The 19,728-nt window shown below is 43.6% G+C and overlaps 1 protein-coding gene across 2 annotated transcripts in view; it reads right to left on the reverse strand.

The window, feature by feature from the left end:
* Window positions 1–19,728, reverse strand: part of PIAS3 (protein inhibitor of activated STAT 3) — a 291,739-nt gene that overhangs the window by 192,690 nt on the left and 79,321 nt on the right. For both annotated transcript variants that reach the window (XM_085639510.1, XM_085639509.1), the window contains exon 3: window positions 3,817–3,901. In XM_085639510.1, coding sequence (XP_085495636.1) covers window positions 3,817–3,901 — 85 coding nt within the window. The remainder of the gene's footprint in view (window positions 1–3,816; window positions 3,902–19,728) is intronic.

Genomic DNA, 19,728 nt, shown 5'->3' on the forward strand with positions numbered 1-19,728 from the left:
CGCTGCCGATGCCTGGAATCGAGGAAGTGCCGAAGAGAGAGATAAAGAAGATTTTGTCTGAAGAATCTCGATGGACGAGGATTTTTCGTCGAAGGTCGAACTGGAAGGGTTCGAAGCCGGAGCACGAAGTATTACATCCGAGCCCGATGGCGGAAAAAAACAATCTGAGGATGGAGCCGAAGCCCATGCGCAGTACGGACCGAAGGAGGAGTCACCGAACTCGTGACTTCCAAAGATTGTCCAAGAAGAAAAACAAACTGCAAACATCCGGGCCCAACACCAGATGGCGATCTATGCACAGTGTATAATCTGCAGCTCATATGCCTCGAACAGACTGGAAAGAGGTACCCAAATTTTAAAAAAACAGGACAAACGCAAGTCTAACACCGGAGGAGGAGGTTGAGCTGGTGAACTAATCATGCAACTAAAATGAAACCAGAAAAAGGAGACAGCATAACGGGTCACATAGAGATTACTGCAGTGATCCAATGATAATGTGACGGATTATTTAGACGCAATCTCTTGAAGGGTTTGAAAAACATGCTGATGAATAAGTGTTACCTTGGGATGATAAACGAAGACAAAGATGGAGCTGGGCAACAAGCACTAAGCCAGAGATAGGAGCGGATCCAGGCTTGGATGAACTCAACACTGGAGATTGATTAAGGTTTTTAAAAACTTTTTTCAGTAGTGCTAGCTAGGGTTTTATTACTAACACAGGTGACAGATAACTTTGGAACGCCTTAAAGTGTTTCTCAGACAGACTAGTGCCCATTTTGGCACACAACATCTTCACTGTTGATCATGATACGCTACACCAAAACACCAACTAAATATTCTCAAATAGATTAGACACATTTCTATCCTATGCTATATGCTCTGATAGTAAGGGGCTTGTGTGTGTTGAAACACGACATTGCACAGACTACATTTGGTATTAGCGGAAAAGCTAAAGGAGTCATGAGAGTTCACTGGGTGCTGGAATAGCCTAACACTGTCTCAGCTGGATGCAGTTGCAAAGACCTGGTTTTAAAATGTTTTCGCAGACAAACAACAAAGACTAAGATGTTTTGTATGCTGCCCTCAGTCAGAGTTCGGACACTGAAGTATCAGTGTTTGTGAGACTGCAGACGGGCTTGTTCACATGCAAATGATTCATATTACACAATTAAGACATAATTCAAACTACCACCACTGAGGTACTCCATCACAACAGCAGTTGGAGGAACGATAAACAAGACGCGATATCGACATTAAGATTAATTGAAGGAAGATTTATGTATTGAAAAATGTACAGTACAAAATAGGAAAATGCATTTCTGAACAACATAATGAAACAGCCTCCATTAAGCTCATGATTTACTGATGGGAACTGTTGCCCATATTTCGGAAGAGGTGCATTGCACTGGGTAAAAATAAAACAGTGGACAAAATGTTTAATGTCTACAATGACACTCATATAGAGATAAACCAATTGGCGAAGCTATATGAAAGGTTATAGAATTTTATTTGGGATGAAAAATTAGCCACGGTAAAATGGAAGGTGATGCACTGAGATCATAGAAAGAACATTCTCGTTATCCCAAGCATAATGCACTACTGTCAGACAGCCAAGCTAGAACAAATGTGTAACTTATTCAAGAAAAAAATTGACAGGAGACTGAATAGGCCTATAACAGCAGGTTCCAGAGTCTTGACAATTTGTAAAAGGGAAATTTTTAAATGTGCTGCGAAAGACAACTTTTTATGACTAGATCAGATGAGGTAGCAGCCATGACACATGATTGCCACAGTTTTACAGTGATTTACTCTTGTCTAGGCGAAACCTTGGCTTTCTTCAGAGATGAGAAGTTTGTGTATGGAGTATATTTTATCCATATACAAGTTTGATAACAGAACTAGTACTTTCAGAGTGTATCTAACCTAAGCGATTCACAAGAGGTTCAAGAGTGACCGAAAGGTCACTTTTATCAGATGGGATAAATTGGAAGTGTGAGTACTTCAGCATCTCTTATAATTGCTGTGTTCTGGGGAAAAGTTGAGATCAAGCTAAGGAATGAGTGTACGAATGGGAAGTCTATTTTCATTGACACAAAAAAAATAATCATTGTCATGATACAAAGAGAAGAACAGGATAATCTGTAACGAGGAGCCAATTTGATGAAACATGCACAGTCTGAAAGCAGAATAATACAGCAGAGGGAGTCAGGGGATTCTTCAACAGGGTAGAACTTGTACATATTAAATACTAACTACACTTGTATACTAATTATGTGGCACCACCCTTCTCTACAAGCACTACTGATTATTTACAGGTGCTGAAAGGTAATGTCTTGCGATTTTTTTTATATATAAAAGTGTACAAAATATTTTGTTATGAAATATATGTAAGAGAACCCGCTGTGCCTCGGGCTTGTATGCTGGTGGTGGGGTGGTTATTGTGACGCAGTATTATGCTGTTGTGAAACTGAAAATAAAAGGGACTAAAATGCCTTCTCCGGGGAGTAATAAGAATGAATAATTTAATAAGAATCAAGTTAAGAATTTATTAAGAAATGTTACTATGCCCCTTTTTCGATGGTTTCCGCCTGGCTTTTTGGTGTTATTTTCTTTTTCTTTTTTTTGTTTGTATTTTTTAAAATGTATGTATCCTGATCACCTCTGAGGTGCACACAGTAATTTGTTAATTCGGCTGAGCCCCAGGGGGCCTATTACTGCCTTGATGTTGTTGAACATGTCTATATTAGCGGCCGGCACTGGTGGTTGTAGGCCCATGTTTGTATTGAGTTTTTATGTGCAATAAAGGTTTTCGCAAAAAAAAAAAAAAAGAAAGAAATGTTACTATGAATTAAGCAATAATGTTGGTGCAAATGATCCAAAAGTACATAAGTGCTCACTAGAAAGTATTTTTTAGTGCCTGAGTTAATACAAATAATTAAGTTATCAAGCAGCCTGTTACTAATGAAGATAAAATTTACTCTACAGTGAGGTCAGGCCCCATGAGCAAGAAACAAAGGGCTTGACCTAGGGCTTAATGTAAAGTATGAATCACTGCCTCATGGTTCCCGACCACTCTTAACTGAACTAGAGATAACAGCGTTCCTGTATGATGAAAGGAAAAGGCCAAAAGGAATCCTCACTGGAGCACTTCGAAGGAGCATAACTTCAAGCTCAAGCTGAAGTCCTTAAATATATTGCACAAAAACCTCAAAGTGTGCCCTATAGCTCAGGTTATTTAAAAACAAAGTGTTATGCAATGTGGGTCCTATCAGCCTCCGTGCCAACTAAAAGCATTGTGTATCTGAAGCAAAGGCAAAAAAATAGTTTAATTTTAAAATGTACACATCTTGTTCAGCAAAGATTTTGATCATCTGCCTACTAAATATTAAAACTCAACCAGTCCATTCTCCTGAATCCTACTTCAGTAGTTACATCAGGCACCTTAAACAACCAACCTCCATACCATCTGCAATGGAGAAGTGGGTAAGGACAATTCACAAAGTGTGCAATGTTCTGCTTTGTAAAAGGAGATCAAGTCTGAAGCAAATAAGCACATTAACACAAAACAACAAAGAACATAGGGGAGAGGGGTCAAAAGCAGCCATGTTGTGACTCATCAGACAGTCTTTGGGGTACCTAATCACACATGAAAACCAGAGACCAGACTTCTGCATCTTATCTGAAAGGATTCGAAACATGAGGACCATGCAACCTTTTCCAGCTGATCTAACATGATATTTTGAGAAGTGAGATGCCACTGAATGAAAAGAGTTAGGCACCTCTACAAGAAATAGGAATAAATGGGCGTGTACTTACCGAGATGTGAGAATCTGTTGCACTTGCTGTGGTGTCAATGCAAAGGTGAAGTGCGCCTCTTCAAACCTCTGACTGCTTGTGGAAGCTTAAAAGAACAGAGAGCAAGAAAAAAAGGATAATTCATATGGAGGATAGATTGTGGCAGTCTCACAGAGGTATCACTAGTAATTGAAGATATGAACAAAATCTAACCACAACACCAGACCAGCACCAACCACCCTCACCCATGATTCCATCTGTAATGTGCACCTTCAGCTGGCTTACTATGGAGGTCAGATGTAGAGAAAAGCTAGATTTAAATAATGTCATACATTCTGATAACTCCCATTACCAAGCCAAGAAGTGAAATTAAGATTTTAGGGGCTTTCGCCAGCTTTGTAGCTCCTTTGAAAGCCCGGTTTTATAATAAACATATATTTTAAATCCGTCTTTGTCTGGCTGTGCGCCCTAAGTCTGAAACTCAGTTCTACCCGCTCCAACTGCTTATTATCTTACTTCAAAACGAGATCTAACATTTCTCCCATTAAAGTGTTCCTCCCTTACCCCAGCCTTCTAGCTCAGTGCTCCCTTCTCTGAGGACTTGGAGTTAGGCATTTGTAAGCTGAGGTTTCGTTTTTGAAAAAGCCCTGTTTTTTGAGCATGTGAACGTATTAATACATGTAGATTAGTCCAGCACTATAGATATTTGCACATACTCTCATACACACCTTCTTCTTCCTCATACCACCTTGAGAGACATTCGGAGGGGCAAGGGATGTGTTGCTCATTTGATGCCCGATGAAGCTTCTCTCCCATTTTAACTTGCTTCTGCTCATTACCAAAGGCACTCCAAGCTAAGGGCCCAGCAATCAAGATATGCAGCTTACGTTTTGGTCCGATATCCCCAATTTCATATTAGTGGGTTGCAGGCAAACACTGATGATTATACCTGCAAGCTATCCTCCTTTGGCTTAGGCAGCCCAAGTAGTCTTTACTTAGGGCTTTGGAGACCGAACAAGCTATTTGTGCCCAGGTTTGTGCAAGACAGGATAATTTTAATGCTTGTACCAGGGTGTAAACAAGACACTACTTCTGCACCTACAAGTGATTCAAAACCAGGCAGCCCGGCTGACGACTTCAGCACCTCGCTTTGTTTCCGCCAAACCTATCATGACATAACTTCATTAGCATCAGCCAAAACTAATTTTACGATTCTCTGCTTCACAAATTTTACAACCACAACCTACCTTTTTACCATAACAGACTTTTACGACTAACCTAGATTTAATGCACACGATGCAGGTGATTTTTTAATGTAACTAAAGCATCATATGGTAGTGCAAAATCATTTACAGACAGGACATTTTCCAGTGAAATTAATACTTAATTTGCACATACAATGTTTCACTGATAAAACTATATTGCACACAAATGATAATGCATGGAAATCTGGTTTTAGTGCCTAGATTTGTTTTGATCCTATTAAAATCTTTGTTTCCATCACACTTCAGAATTACAAAGAAATGTGCTTAATTTTTGCTTTCCAAACTGCTGAGTGTGTATAGTTCATTTACAGGTATTTTAATTTTTGTTGTATTAAAAAATTACACCCAACAGACTTTCCTTTCACACTCTCAGTACCCCAGTAAGATTATCACATGAGTCACTTTAATTTTATTTCTCCGGCTGCAAAGTGAGAGACATTTGTAAATCCCAATCCCCATGTTAAAAAACATAAGCAGCAATTTGTTAGAAGACAAAGCCTGACGTTTGACATCTGTCATTGAAGCGCAGCAAAAGTGACAAGATAAATACAGAGTTTAACAAGCATTTTAATGCAATAGGTCTCGTCCTTTATTAACTTAAAGCTATTTGCTCTGCTATACAATACCATTAGCAAAGAAAATGGCTTTAAGTTAATCAAAGGTAAGACCTGTTGCATTTTCAATGCTTGTATTAGCAAGTGTCCCAGTTATACACATTATCCCCATTATATGAGTATTTATTCAAATGCAATAGGTTTCAGGTTGCTGATATTTTCATCACTGGTTAATTAATTTAACTTAATTTTTGGTATACCTGGTATCTTTTGGATTGTAATGGGGTAAATACTTCACTACTTATGGATTTGTATGGTTATGAAATAATTTAGAACGTGGTTGTGTCCTTCCCAAGCAATTGTCAAAGGAAGAGAATTTTGAACCCGGGGACCACTTTTCAGATGCCACTAAAGTGAAGCAGAGTCGTCTGGGGCGCTAATGTTGCTGAGGCAAGACAGAGAGCAAGGGTAAAAGTGAACATATAGCGCAGTTGCAGTAGAATATGAGGGATGTGCAAGGGGGAAGAGGGGTCACTGTTAGGCTAATGGAGCAAGATTCCGAAGAGTAGCAATTGGGTCAGTGCGAGATGGCAAAGGATGCATAACATCAGGTCGACAAAAAATAAAAAAAGACAAGACTCTGAAGTACGAACGGGGAAGATGAGCCTACACACTGGGGTCCCAACCAAATAGAAGCTCCAAAAGAGGGAGAGAGTGCATGTATCAGCTAACGAGACAAGCTTACATTTTAGGAGGAATGAGAGATGCTCTTCTCTGTGTTTCCTTAAATCTCATCATCATAAGTATCTTGGGCAGAGGATATGACTTTGGCATTTTGGACTATATATTCTATTTGGGTATATTTATCACTAGGATCATCTCTGCAGATGTTACCAGCATACTTGTTAAGCGATACAGAAATCATCTTCAGTCTATTCACACTGTTTTTAACCATTGTTGTATGTTGATTCTGCTGTTTGCAGTTAATTACATAAATAAACAAACGTTGCAAAAAGGAATTGCGGATGCTGAGTATTACTTTATAATTGACACTTGGCTGCATGTTTGCTAATGTTATCCTGCCGTGGTTCGTACTCCAAATTGACACTCAACGTGGAAAGAGAGCCCAAACAGGCTGTCATTAACAATAACGCAATAGAGTTGTAATTGTGATGAAGGTGGGCTGACAGGGATGAAACAACAGGGTGGACGGTCCACCAGATAGAAACAGGTCAAATGTGAAGTGTCAAATGAGAAAAAGAGAAGTGGGTAGCGAGAACAAATTGGCACAATTATAAAAGATATATTAAAGGGTAGTGGACATGGTATGATATGAGACCTTTCTGTCGTGTGGCCAGGAGAGCCGGCCTTTGTAACTGGGGTCAGGATTGTCAGTGGAGAAATTGTGGACAACCATAGGGATCCGGTGTGTGCCCAGTCGACGAGCAAGGCTCTTACATCCACATGTGGGGCAGACTCGAGATGCAAGGGGGCAGTGGAGCCTGCATGTCCCCGGGAGGTGCGGCTTGCTCTGTGCACGGTGGGACATTCCATGGTTGCGGCGAGAGCATGTGAAAAGGCACGAAGTACTCTCCACGGGAGGCTGCACAGGTAGGCCCCTCCAGGACCCTCACACACAAGCAGAGCCCCAGCACAACCACACCCCGCCCCCCTATCCCAGTAGAGAGCAGTACACAAAATCGGGTCCAGTTCGGTTACCAAAATCTGCTCTTTTTATTGTAGCCTGCAAACATTTTACTAATAAGGTGTGCACTTGTTACTTACCATGTCCGTTTAGTTTCCTTTCAGCTACCAGACTGCATTCAAGACAGAAGCCAGTCTCCACAGGCAGCGGTTCACTGCCCGCCTCCTTGGTCCAGAATCGGTTGGCGGCTGTTCAGTGTGAGAGGAGTCAGTCATGGCAGCCCCGAGCCACTGCATAGCTGGGTGACAGTCAGTAAGTGACTGCACTAGTGGACTCGGACCCAAGGCTCAGCAATTTCAATTGGATTTGCCATGAGCGGCAGCGATAATGGGGATGATTTGTCAGCCACACTTCTGGTATTGCGCTTTCTCGTCGTCGCGGAAGATGTTGCAGGCGTAGCGGGGTTCCGGTGTAGTAGCCGGCGCCACCGCCAGGTGCTTCATAGCGCTCTTCTTTGGCCCTTATATGTACATTGCGCCGCCTGGATGAAAGAAGGGCCCGGTCCGACGCAGCCGTTACCCCTTCTGTGTGTGTATTTGTCTGGGGGAGGTGGGTCAGGGGGCGAGGTATAAAGAGGGCAGTGCAGACCTGAAAGTGTCAAGGCATCTCCGAGTGTGGACACATTATGAGCAGCACAAGAATAGACATTTACAACAGAAGAAACCACCACAGGTCCTGAAGCGAATCCGCAAAAGCACCTGGTACTGCGGGGCAGTAGCAAATGGAAGGACAGTTCACGCGCCATCATGATCTGCAGCACAAACCACAGCAGCAGTGTGAAGAAACCGAGGCTCCCTTCCCGCCCGGAGGGGCCTCTACTACCAGCAGCCGGTGGGACCCGCAGCAGCAGCCGACAGGCCGCGGTGAGTCAAAGGGGTCAAAGGAGGAGCAGACACGGCGGGCGGGATAGAGGGCACGCTACCCAGGAAACCATGCCGTAATTTCGACCAAATGGGGAGAAAAAAAAGAATCTTGTGGTAGTGAGCATGCTTGAAATACTTCTGCATGCACACCAGAGACAGTGGGGCTTTGACAGCACGCTGGAACAATCAACTAACTATGTGTGTCCCACACCCACATGGGCGGGCTACTCTGTATGTGTGCAACAGAAGTCCAAACAGACAGTCTGCACCGTGCTCCCCATAGACCCTCTATGTAGACTGCACCGTGCTTTCCATAGACTTCATGTATAGACTGCATCGTGCTCCCCATTGACCTTTTATATAGACTGCACCGTGCTCCCCATAGACTCTGCCCCGTGCTCCGCATAGACCATCGTACATAGGAACACAGGCTGCCGGACGTGTGCGCTGCATCGACTCCCCTTCTGTGTGCCCACGTACCTCCAAAGTCAGGGTGCCGAGTGCGTGCAGTTTTACAGATGGAACCTGACGAGCGTGCCCCCAGAGACACCCAAAAACAGTTCCCACAGTCTGTTGTGTTTGTAACTCGCAGGACCAGGCTCGCAACCCCAATACAGACACTGTTTGTGCTTCATAGGTTACAGCTGATAAGCTGGCCTGTGTGTTCCCAAGCAAATCACCACAGACAGGCTGCCCCATTTGTAGGCCGGATTGATTATGTGTTCATACAGTGCATGTGTCCTCGAATTTATGCATATTTCTCAGCCCCGATGGCTCCACCTCCGGGTGCTTCATAGCGCTCTTCTTTGGCCCGGCTATGTACATTGTGCCGCCTGGATGAAAGAAGGGCCTGTCCCGCCGCAGCTGTTACCAAGAACTGCACAGTCCGTCACCGGAACTCACTCTTTGCCCATTGGCCCGTTAGCCACTTACGATAAGACACGGCTCTAAGTACTGCAGATTTGTCAATCTGTTCAAGCCAACTAAAACAAGCTGATCGCAGCAAAAAGAAGTGGACGCATGCTTGTTTTTGCTGTCAGTTCCCCCGGGGCACAAGCAGGCATCCACTTCTGTCAGGACAGCTGATCGCAGCAAAAAGACAGAAGTGGATGCCTGCTTGTGCCCCGGTAGAACGGACATTGAGAAAAAAAACACGCGAAGCGCATTTTTGTTGCTATGGCAACAAAATGGCGTGGGACTGTTCACAGTCCCTACGGACACGCGCATGCTGTTTGCAATGGACAAATGGCTAGAGCAGTCACCTTTGTCCATTGCAGACGCGTGCATGAGAGCCCTCGCAGAATTGATTCCAAAAGGTGCTCTCCATGCGAGAGCAGCGTATGCGCTGCTTTCACCACGCGAGACCTAAAAATGATCCTGTCTCAATGACAACTCACAGCAAAGCAACTTTTTACCTTCAACATCATCTTTAAATGCAACAGAGGAACCCTACCATGGTTATACTAAATCACAACAAATAACAAATCAGGGCTACTCGCTGAAGAAACATAAAAAGTCAATGACCACAATTAACAGAATATATGCAAGTTGCGAAAACCTAAAAGGGTCACTTCTAAAAATTAGCCACGTAGATCAGAAGAAATCCATAACAACGTAGGAAGAGAAGGCAAATGCAATTACATGGACAAGAACATTTCCTGGGAAAGACTAAAAGTTGAGAACATTGGCAAAACATGCGGAGTAGCAGAAGTACTAATGTCCCGGGCGTTCTTGGAGAGGCTAGATCAAACATCTTTTACCCCAAGATATCTTTTCAGGGACCATCGTGATATCTTGAACAGGAAAAACATATTACAATTAATCAGTTATCTACCAGGCCTGGAGCCCTTCTCTTTGAACGATTTGCTATCTGTATGATTTTTGTACTATAGCTTCAGCAAAGAAATTCCACTGTGTTACTTCGGACCCGCAGGAACCTGACAAAAGCTATCTTGGCCTACAATGAAACACTAGAGAACTGAAAGTTAACAATCGCTGCAGTAAGAGCAGAGTCTTACTCAAGGATTCTAGAAGACCTCGAAATGGGAACACCGAAGCGCAAAACACACAACATTTATAGTGCCTACAGATCAGTATGTTGCTTTATTGTCAAATTTTTATTACATGATGATCAATATAACTGAAAGATCAAAATTCACCTAAGCAACAGAAATAAAGAAACTTTGGGGCCAAACAGCACTGCACAGCCTTTAGCGCAGTCCACCAATGAGGACTGGTGCTGGCTACCAGCAAATATGAGCCATCAAAAACATAAGCCATAGAAAACATTCCTAAATGAGCCTGGTTTACTATCCTGCTCAGTACTCAGTTGGAATATTGCCAGCTTTAAAAAAGATGAAAAAGATTGCGTCACCTTTTCAAAATCCTATGGTATATGCTGCAAAAACCTGGCCAACAAATAATTTAATTGGGTGGCTATACTTAACATTGTATTCCAGAGATTAAGGTCAGGCGCAAGGGCAGACTATTTATCTAGGTCTCCACATGGCTTACAGTTTAAAATACAAAAAAGTACCAAAACTAGTAACGGCGTACAATATCTAATGCTAAAAATAGACGCATGTTAATTTGATATTTTCAACTAATAGCTCCCTCCAGTCAATACAAGTAACAGAACCTCTCTTGAGGCAGGAAATAGAACTGATCATAATCAAGACAAAACAAGCATTGGCATAGCCAATAGGTCTCGCTTTTGGGACCTTCTAAATATTTAGTTATGCAGCACAATATCCTTGGTGCAACAACAACAGTTGCAAAACACTTATAAGGTCCCAAAGGCGAGACCTATTGGCTATGCCAATGCTTGTTGCTGTTTTTGTGGTACTGCAATATATAGGGATGTTATTTGTCACAGTTTACAGTTTGGATCAGATCATTGAGGACACTATTGTTCATAGGATCACGATGTCTCCAGTGACAACTTCTTGCTGCCCAGGTCGTGCCGAGGGGTTCCTTTTCCGGTGGTTCTGCTGTCCTGATCGAGCTGAAGGTCCTGCTGCAGTTGTCTGTGTGTGGGCGTGGGTGTGAGTGTGGGTGTGTGAGTGTGGTTGTGGGTGTGTGTGTGTGGTTGTGGGTGTGGGTGTGGGTGTGTGTGTGGTTGTGTGTGTGGTTGGGTGTGTGTGTGTAGCTGGGTGTGGTTGTGTGTGTGTGAGGTTGTATGTGAGTGTGTGGTTGTGTGTGTGTGTGTGTGTTTGAGTGTGTGTGCGTTTGTGTGTGAGTGTGGTTGAGTGTGTGTGCGTTTGTGGGGGAGTGTGGTTGTGAGTGTGGTTGTGAGTGTGGTTGTGAGTGTGGTTGTGAGTGTGGTTGTGAGTGTGGTTGTGAGTGTGGTTGTGAGTGTGGTTGTGAGTGTGGTTGTGTGAGAGTGGTTGTGTGAGAGTGGTTGTGTGAGAGTGGTTGTGTGTGTGGTTGTGTGTGTGGTTGTGTGTGTGGTTGTGTGTGTGGTTGTGTGTGTGGTTGTGTGTGTGGTTGTGTGTGTGGTTGTGTGTGCGCACGTGTGTGTGTGGCTGTGTGTGTGTGTGGTTTTGTGAGTGGTTGTGTGTGTGTGGTTGTGTGTGGGTATGTGGTTGTGTGGTTGTGTGTGGGTATGTGGTTGTGTGTGGGTATGTGGTTGTGTGTGTATTGTGCTTGTGGTTGTGTCTGGTTGTGTGTGTGTGGTTGTGTGTGCGGTTGTGTGTGTGGTTGTGTGTGTGGGTGTGTGTGTGTGTGTTTGTGTGTATGTGTGGTTGTGTGTGGTTGTATGTGTGGTTGTGTGTGTGTGTTTGTGTGTATGTGGGTGTGGGTGTGTGTGGTTGTGTGTGTGGTGTGTGTGTGTGGTGTGTGTGTGTGGTGTGTGTGTGTGGTGTGTGTGTTGTGTGTGTGTGTTGTTTGTGTATGTGTGGTTGGGTGTGTGGTTGGGTGTGTGGTTGGGTGTGTGGTTGGGTGTGTGGGGTTGGGTGTGTGGTTGTGTGTGTGTGGTTGTGTGTGTGTGGTTGTGTGTGGGGTTGTGTGTGTGGTTGTGTGTGTGTGTGTGTGTGGTTGTGTGTGTGACAGTAATCCTAAAATCATCTCAAAATAAAGGAACACAAACATCGAGTTTGGAGAAAGAAAAAGCACGTTGTAAGTCAAACGGGCGCAACAACAAAAACAAAACAAGATCACTTAGCGAAGACTGAGTGCTGATAATAGATACACACAGCCCATCATCTTAAGAGTTTGATTGCAACCAATGTCCACTCAAACCTGCCCCCTCCTTGTGAGTTGCACCCCACATTTCATGAGTTCTAACAGCTGCACCCACCATAGCGCTTTGAGATCTAAAGCGCAACATCGGTCTAATCGACTAAGCAGTCGCCAACATGCTGTGCTTTTAAAGAGAATGTGCCAAAAGTTTCCAGCTTCCTTATCATGTCCTCATGAAAGCGCCAACGAAAGGACCCCCTGAATGGTGCAACGGACATGAAGCAGCCGCTGCAATCAGAAATAAACACTGTGAACGTTGTCCATTTTCACTGTAACATTTCCTTAATGTTCCTTAAGTCACAAAACAGTAATACTAAAAGCATCTCAAAATAAAGGAACACAAACATCGAGTTTGTGGAAAGAGAAAGCACGTTGAGGTGGGAGTGATATTGCCTGATGGGGATTTAAGGTGGGCGTGATATTGCCCGACGGAGATGCACCCACTGGGAGAATCCCGAACGCTTGTAAGCGCGGGGGAGGGGTGGAGGCAGGGAACAAGCAAGAGGATAGACAGATGGCGCTGAAGGCTGGCGGTTCGCGCGTGCACGCTCGCGGGAATGCAAGCTTGTCGCCAGCCAGCAGCACTTTGAAAACTCACTTACTAAAGTCTCTCCGAGCAGCGCATGCGCACTGACTCAGCGAGACCTAAACAATAAAGTGGGACGCATAGGCAAGAAAGGAAATCTTAATTAACCTAATTCTTGTTTGTGGTGTTTTTAATACCAAACTGCAGGCTATGATGAAGGAACATGGGGTAGGCAATGAGAAGTCTATCGTGCAACCCAAAGTTTGTACACAATGACCTCAGAGGCATAAATTAAGTTCAAAATGTCACACTATTGGCTGTGTGCAACTTCGGGACCCAAACGGACGCACCACATTGGACGTGCCTGAAAGAAAACCTTTAGGACTGGCAATCGTGCAAGCCTAATTGAATGTTTGCTACTAAACCTAGAGTCACGGAACCTTGCTGCCGACAGCATTACTGAATGAATTTATCACAACTCATTAACTAACAAATTCATCCTATATGGCCTTAAATCTAATTTGATAGACTGACCGATATCTGGCTTCTGGCAATTTGGCACTTAAACACAATGGAGAATCCGTCGAGGGAAAGGAAAACGTTATGAGCTATGCAGTCATGAATTGAGTGTGTACTGGAAATACAAATACCAGGAAATCCTAAAAATAGTGACTGCACCCAATAAAGGTGCAATTTACAGTTCTGAGGCTTAATTAAATACAATTTCTATTAGCCTCATCAAAGATGATGTGTCTAAAATATTTACAAAACATGGGCGACCTACACCGAATGTTTGATGACGAATGCCTAAGGCACAAACAGAACTTAATGATCTCACTACAAACTTGAGCTCAATGGTAGAAGAGTCTCACAGAAGCGTAAGGCAATACTATCAATGGTTAATGCAACTCAAAAAGAGGCATCTTCAAAATAAGCCCTTGAAAAGACTCCAAAGTTTCTTGAAATCAAATAACTTTAGGAAATTTTAGGAACTGGTGAGATGGGGCTGTGATAGACCCTCACCGACGATGGTGGTGGGAGTCAGTTCAGCCGAATGGATCATGCACTTTTCATCCTTATACAAGAAAGTCATTAACTCTGATCCGAAGAGGTTCCACTAACGCATTCCATATAAAATTACCTAAGCTTAGGAATTAACAAGATCCTAGTAACTGAATTTAAAGAAAGAGGTTATTGAAGCCAATAAACTGTAGGACTGTTAAAACCACCAGGTCCCAAAAGAATCTGCTCAGACGTTTTCCACAATTAATTTATCACTTAGGACTCCTATCCTGAAAACAACATCTAATGCTATTTGGAAAAATGAAGAACTTCTATCTTCCTTGAGAAATGCGATTACAGTTCCAATTCGCAAAAAAGGTTATTGTGGGGATCCTGGAAACTATCGCCCAATCTTCCTGTTGCACGGCGCAGGGAAAATCCATGGCAAATTTCTTCCCAACTACATCTAAAGCTGGGCGGGAAACAAGAATATTTTGCCTAACTACCTAACAGGAAAGGAGTGTGGACTGTAGACCGATCAATGAGACTTTATTTCACAGGCATTAAACACGTGATGTTCATAAATTCTGCTCTGTGCATGGTCTTCATAGATGAAAAACAGAATTTGATTCAGTTGACAGAGTCCTCCTCCGGTCTCTTGTGAAAGAACAAGGACTGCCAGAAAATCTCCTTGCCGCCATGTATCACCTCCAGTGGACGAATACAGCTATGGTCAGATACAGGTCAGATTTGGAATGCACATCCGATTTCCAGATCCAAATTGGAGACAGGCAAGGATGTGTCCTTGCACCTATTTTATTGAACCGGTTTATAAATGACGTGGGTAAACTTCTACGGGAGCTGAACGTGGACATACAAGTAATGGGAGGAGAGAAAATGACACTGCTATTATTAGCTAATGATACCCATCTCCAGGCATGGAATGAGCTAGCAATGCAACTCCTACTCAATACCAAGGCTGTGGGGTCTTGAATCCATCTCAGGCCTCTTTAATCAACAGACAGGCTCTCCCAGCCCTTTATATCACTCCTGCAGGAACCCGCTTTCGCCCTTTGTGGCATTTTTTTTTACGCCTTTCTCTTCCTCCACCTTTCCTCTTTGTGTGTTTTTCACTCTCTTACTCTATGGAAATGTCTGATGAGGAGGAATAAGTATTGGACCCCAAAAATGTATGCCAGAGGCTCCCACAGGCTCAAATTAAGCACTAGGAATACGTATTGACAGGTACCTGTCATAGGTAAGGCAGTTGCAAAAGCAAGTCTGTTATGAGCCAGAATTCAGGCATCGTCCTACATGTTTTTAATAAATGAGGTAGACGATTGCTAGAATCCGCTATTGAAGCCTACAGAATGAAAGTGCTGGGTACCTGCACACGAGGTGCCGACCTGTGGGGTTTCAGTAAAAAGTAAAAGGACTACTACAGATGGTGAATTGCTTTCTGTAGTGTTTATTATGTCTTGGCACGGGGACACCGATGAGGCAGGAAGGCCTGTGCTGGTAATATACAACAGTGAATCTTTGATTTGGGGTCGGCCAACGCTAGATCCTGCATTGATAGTCTACCTAAAAACATTTCTGAGCGTTTGGACAAGCTAACAGTACCTAAAATCACATTGACTAGGTCATATCTGTCACACCCTAAAGAAACCCCTGTACACACCGATTCTTGACATTTCTGAACAGTCAAACAAGGGCAGAGAGAAGGTGAGAATGCTACACTAACACAATGGATACCAAGTTTTCTCACATTCTGTGTTTTATAAGGCTACATGGATGGTTTAAATTAGCAATTAAGAAAATGAAACAAAATAGAACAGCTCATGGAAAATAAGAAAACAAGCCCCACTTCCAGCAAAGAAAGACAGGAAAATGTTTACTGTGAAATGAAGACATCATAAACACTGATGCTACCACACTGCACCATCACTTGTGCTGCATTAGAACCATTGTGGGCAGACGGACGTGTAAAGCAGCACCATGAAGATGAATAATCAGACCTTGATTTTGTAAAAATAAAAAAATAAAACAGTAACAGAAGCCCTTCATGCACACAAATAACAAATAATAGTATTTTAAAAAAAGAGAGGCATGTTTTACTATGTATAATTATCTAGTCTCAATAAAAAGCTGCATATTAATCTGGCATGGCCCCTTTTTTTTAACACTGCTCAAAATGACCCTATGGCGAAGAGCCCAGTTTGACCCTGGGAAGCAGCCCGGCCGACGTCTTCCATGATGCTCACCTTCGGCTACAGTTTCCATCCAGGTGAGAACCATGACAGGGGCGCACTGAGAAGCCAGGATAGACAGGGGCACACTGTGAAGATCCAGCTATTCCTTTTCAAAGTCTTCAAAGGGCAAGCTAGGGGGTGTGGCATATCTACCAGAAAGTAATTTTGCGTGCTCGTTCCTACCACTTCACTATCAGCAGAGAGAGCTTTGACGTTTCTTCATTTCCGGTTAGTATTCACCTGTTTGTGATGATAGAGTAGCCCTGCCCCGGGTGGCTGCACCGGACCCTGGCATTCTCCATGTGGGCTTGGAAGGTGGGGGTGGTTTCACTGGCGGTGGGGGCAAGTTTTGTTGCTGTGGGCCGGGCTGACCACATTACAAGCCTGCAGCGCTCTGACACAAACGCAACGATAAGCTGGCCTGTGTGTGTCAAGTTCCCAAGCAAATCTCCACAGACAGGCTGCCCCATTTGTAGGCCGGAGTTATTATGTGTTCGTACGGTGCATGTGTCCTCGAATTTATGCGTATTTCTCAGCCCCGATGGCGCCACCTCCGGGTGCTTGATAGCGCTCTTCTTTGGCCCTGCTATGTACATTGCGCCGCCTGGATGAAAGAAGGGCCCGGCCCGCCGCAGCTGTTACCAAGAACTGCACAGTCCGTCGCCGGAAGTCAAGAACTGCACAGTCAGTCACCTGAACTCACTCTTTGCCCGTTAGCCACTTACGATATGACACAGCTCCAAGTACCGCAGATTTGTCAGTCTGTTCAAGCCAACTGAAACAAGCTGATCGCAGCAAAAAGAAGTGGACGCATGCTTGTTTTTGCTGTCAGTTCCCCCGGGGCACAAGCAGGCATCCACTTCTGTCAGGACAGCTAATCGCAGCAAAAAGACAGAAGTGGATGCCTGCTTGTGCACCGGGGGGGGACTGACATTAAAAAAAAAAAATAACACGTGAAGCGAATTTTCGTTGCTATGGCAACAAAATGGCGTGGGACTGTCCACACTCCCTATGGACACGCGCATGCTGTTTGCAATGGACAAATGGCGAGAGCAGCCATCTTTGTCCATTGCAGACGCGTGCATGAGAGCCCTCGCAGAATTGCTTCCAAAAGGTGCTCTCTATGCGAGAGCAACGTAAGCGCTGCTTTCGCCAGGCGAGACCTAAACAAGGGTCTATACTTATTGCTTGGACTTTTACGACGAACGCAAAAATTCAGCAACTGAGTTCTAGTCACCATCTTTATTGCATGCGATTATTTAAAATCATTACAATTGCTAAAAGCAAACAAATGCAATGCGCAAACTGAAACAGTGCAACCAACATTTGAGTGCGGATATTTGAAAGAGTTACAATTATTTAAAAAAAAGAGGGTGAGTTGAGCATATTAAGACAGTATAAATAGCATTTAAAACATACAGGGAGTACCACGCTAATTAGCTGATCGAGAAAGATAGGCTGAAAAGTGCTAGGGATTCTGCAGCAAATTGTTCATTGAATCAAACACCATAAAAATGGCAATACACTGAGAAACTGCAATACAACGGGCGGTACAAACTGTCCTGTAAGCCAAGCATATGATACATTAACAAGCATTGGCATAGCCAATAGGTCTCGTCTTTAGAACCTATTAAGTATTTAGGAGAAAATAAACCTTAATTCATAAAGTACGGCAAGAAAGCAGACCTGCAGTAGCGGATACAAGATGTCTGCGATGGTGCACGTGGTAAGGACTGATAGAGAGCACTACTGCTATATACATAATAATACAACATCACACATCTCTCATTCTTACACCTCTTCCCCGTTCTATCTGAACTACTCTGCCACTTCCCCCAGCAGGCGGCTAGTGAAGTATAAAAAACAGGGGCCTCATTTCCCCTAAATAATAAAACAGAGGTGTGCTAGACAATAAATAGATTTTTAAAAACACAGAGCTTAACTCTGAAAAGTCTGAGGGCAACAGTCAAAACTATCTCCCACGTGGATGGCTGGAAGCCAAGGGAAGAGATGCCTGATGGAAATTGCTGCCGATTCCTTATATACTAAAACGACGCTTGGAAAAAGTACAGGCCGCGTTTCTGGAGTTGGGCATTCAGGAAAATAGGTACAATATCCTCAGCAAGATTAAAATTGACATAGAAGTAAACATGTCTCCAGGGTACTGTTTGCTCCATAGATTCCCACATACCTCTAGGAATAAGGTCACAAGTAGATTTCAGGACCTGGGTCTAGTTTGCTAAAACTGGAAGGCATGGGGAGGTCACCATATAGGTAGGTGGAGGAGAGAATTCATACGCTGGGCAGGGTACGAAGGAACAGTGCGGCTCAGAGACAGCCGATGTAGCGAGAATGAGAAGGCATTAGAGGCAGCCAGGGCATAGGAAGCTCTGGTAGTAAAGTTTAAGCAGGTGGATAACACCCTAGCAGAAGAGAATCGAGGGGCCCTGCAGGAAGTAAAATTATGAACTACTTCACTGACACTTGTGAAGAGGCTGAATGGGGAAGAACAAGAGGGAGGAACACCCAGATAACAGACCTATAAAGGGAAAACAGAGAGCAGGATAGCTAAGTAGAGGATCCTAGAGTACAGGCCTGAGAGGGCTGTTCTTGCGCAGTAATCTATGACATGCCTGGTGGGAGGGGAGGGAACGGGTTGCCACTTGGCATTGGGAGGCTAGACGAATTAGGTACCATAACATGTGGCTTATTACATTGTGGCTCAACATATTCCAATATCTGACGAAGTGTCAATAGCCCCAGTGATTGGTCATATAATAACAGAATGTTTGAGAGATTTCTTGTACCCACAAGCTTATAAGCGCAAATGATTGTAAACCTATGAATACTTAATGAGAATAAAGTATGTTTAAAAAGATTATAATTGACATACCGCTACATCACAGTGCCTAGAAGCAGTTATGTTCAAGTGAGCGCGGTTTGGGGGGCTAGGGTTAGGGGCCAGCACGCACCCCTGCTTCACTCCACGTGATGTCAGGATTTTCCTGAATAAGTAAGCACCATCTACCAGTTTGATGCAAATCCATGCATCGGAATGTAGCTGAATTATGGCCTCCAAGAGTTTTGAAGGAATTCCCAATTTCTGTAGTTTGACCCACAGGGCCCCCCTAGGTACTTGGTCAAACGCTGCCTTAAATTCAACAAAATAGCAGTGCATCAAAGAATGTAAAGCTGTTGCCTTATCCATCAGGCCTGATACTGATATTAAGTTGTTAAGCTTGCCAGAATTGGCCATGAAACCTGTTTGGTTCAATGGGATTAGCCTCTTTTGCTCAACCCACAGCCACTGATCCTCCAGGAGAAAGCAGGCATAGTATTTAGCTTCATTATCAAGGAGCGCTATTAACCTATAGTTATTTATATCAGATCTGGAGCCTCCTTTATGAATCAGATGGATTATGGAACCACGTCTTGATTCCAGTATTGTGGAAAACCTAAGGCAGTGGTTAAAAAGCCTGGCGAACTGTACTGCCCAGAATGTGATGTCCTGTTTATAGAGAACCTGA

This window comes from Triturus cristatus, chromosome 12, assembly GCF_964204655.1.
Source record: "Triturus cristatus chromosome 12, aTriCri1.1, whole genome shotgun sequence".
NCBI classification, from domain to species: Eukaryota; Metazoa; Chordata; class Amphibia; order Caudata; family Salamandridae; genus Triturus; species Triturus cristatus.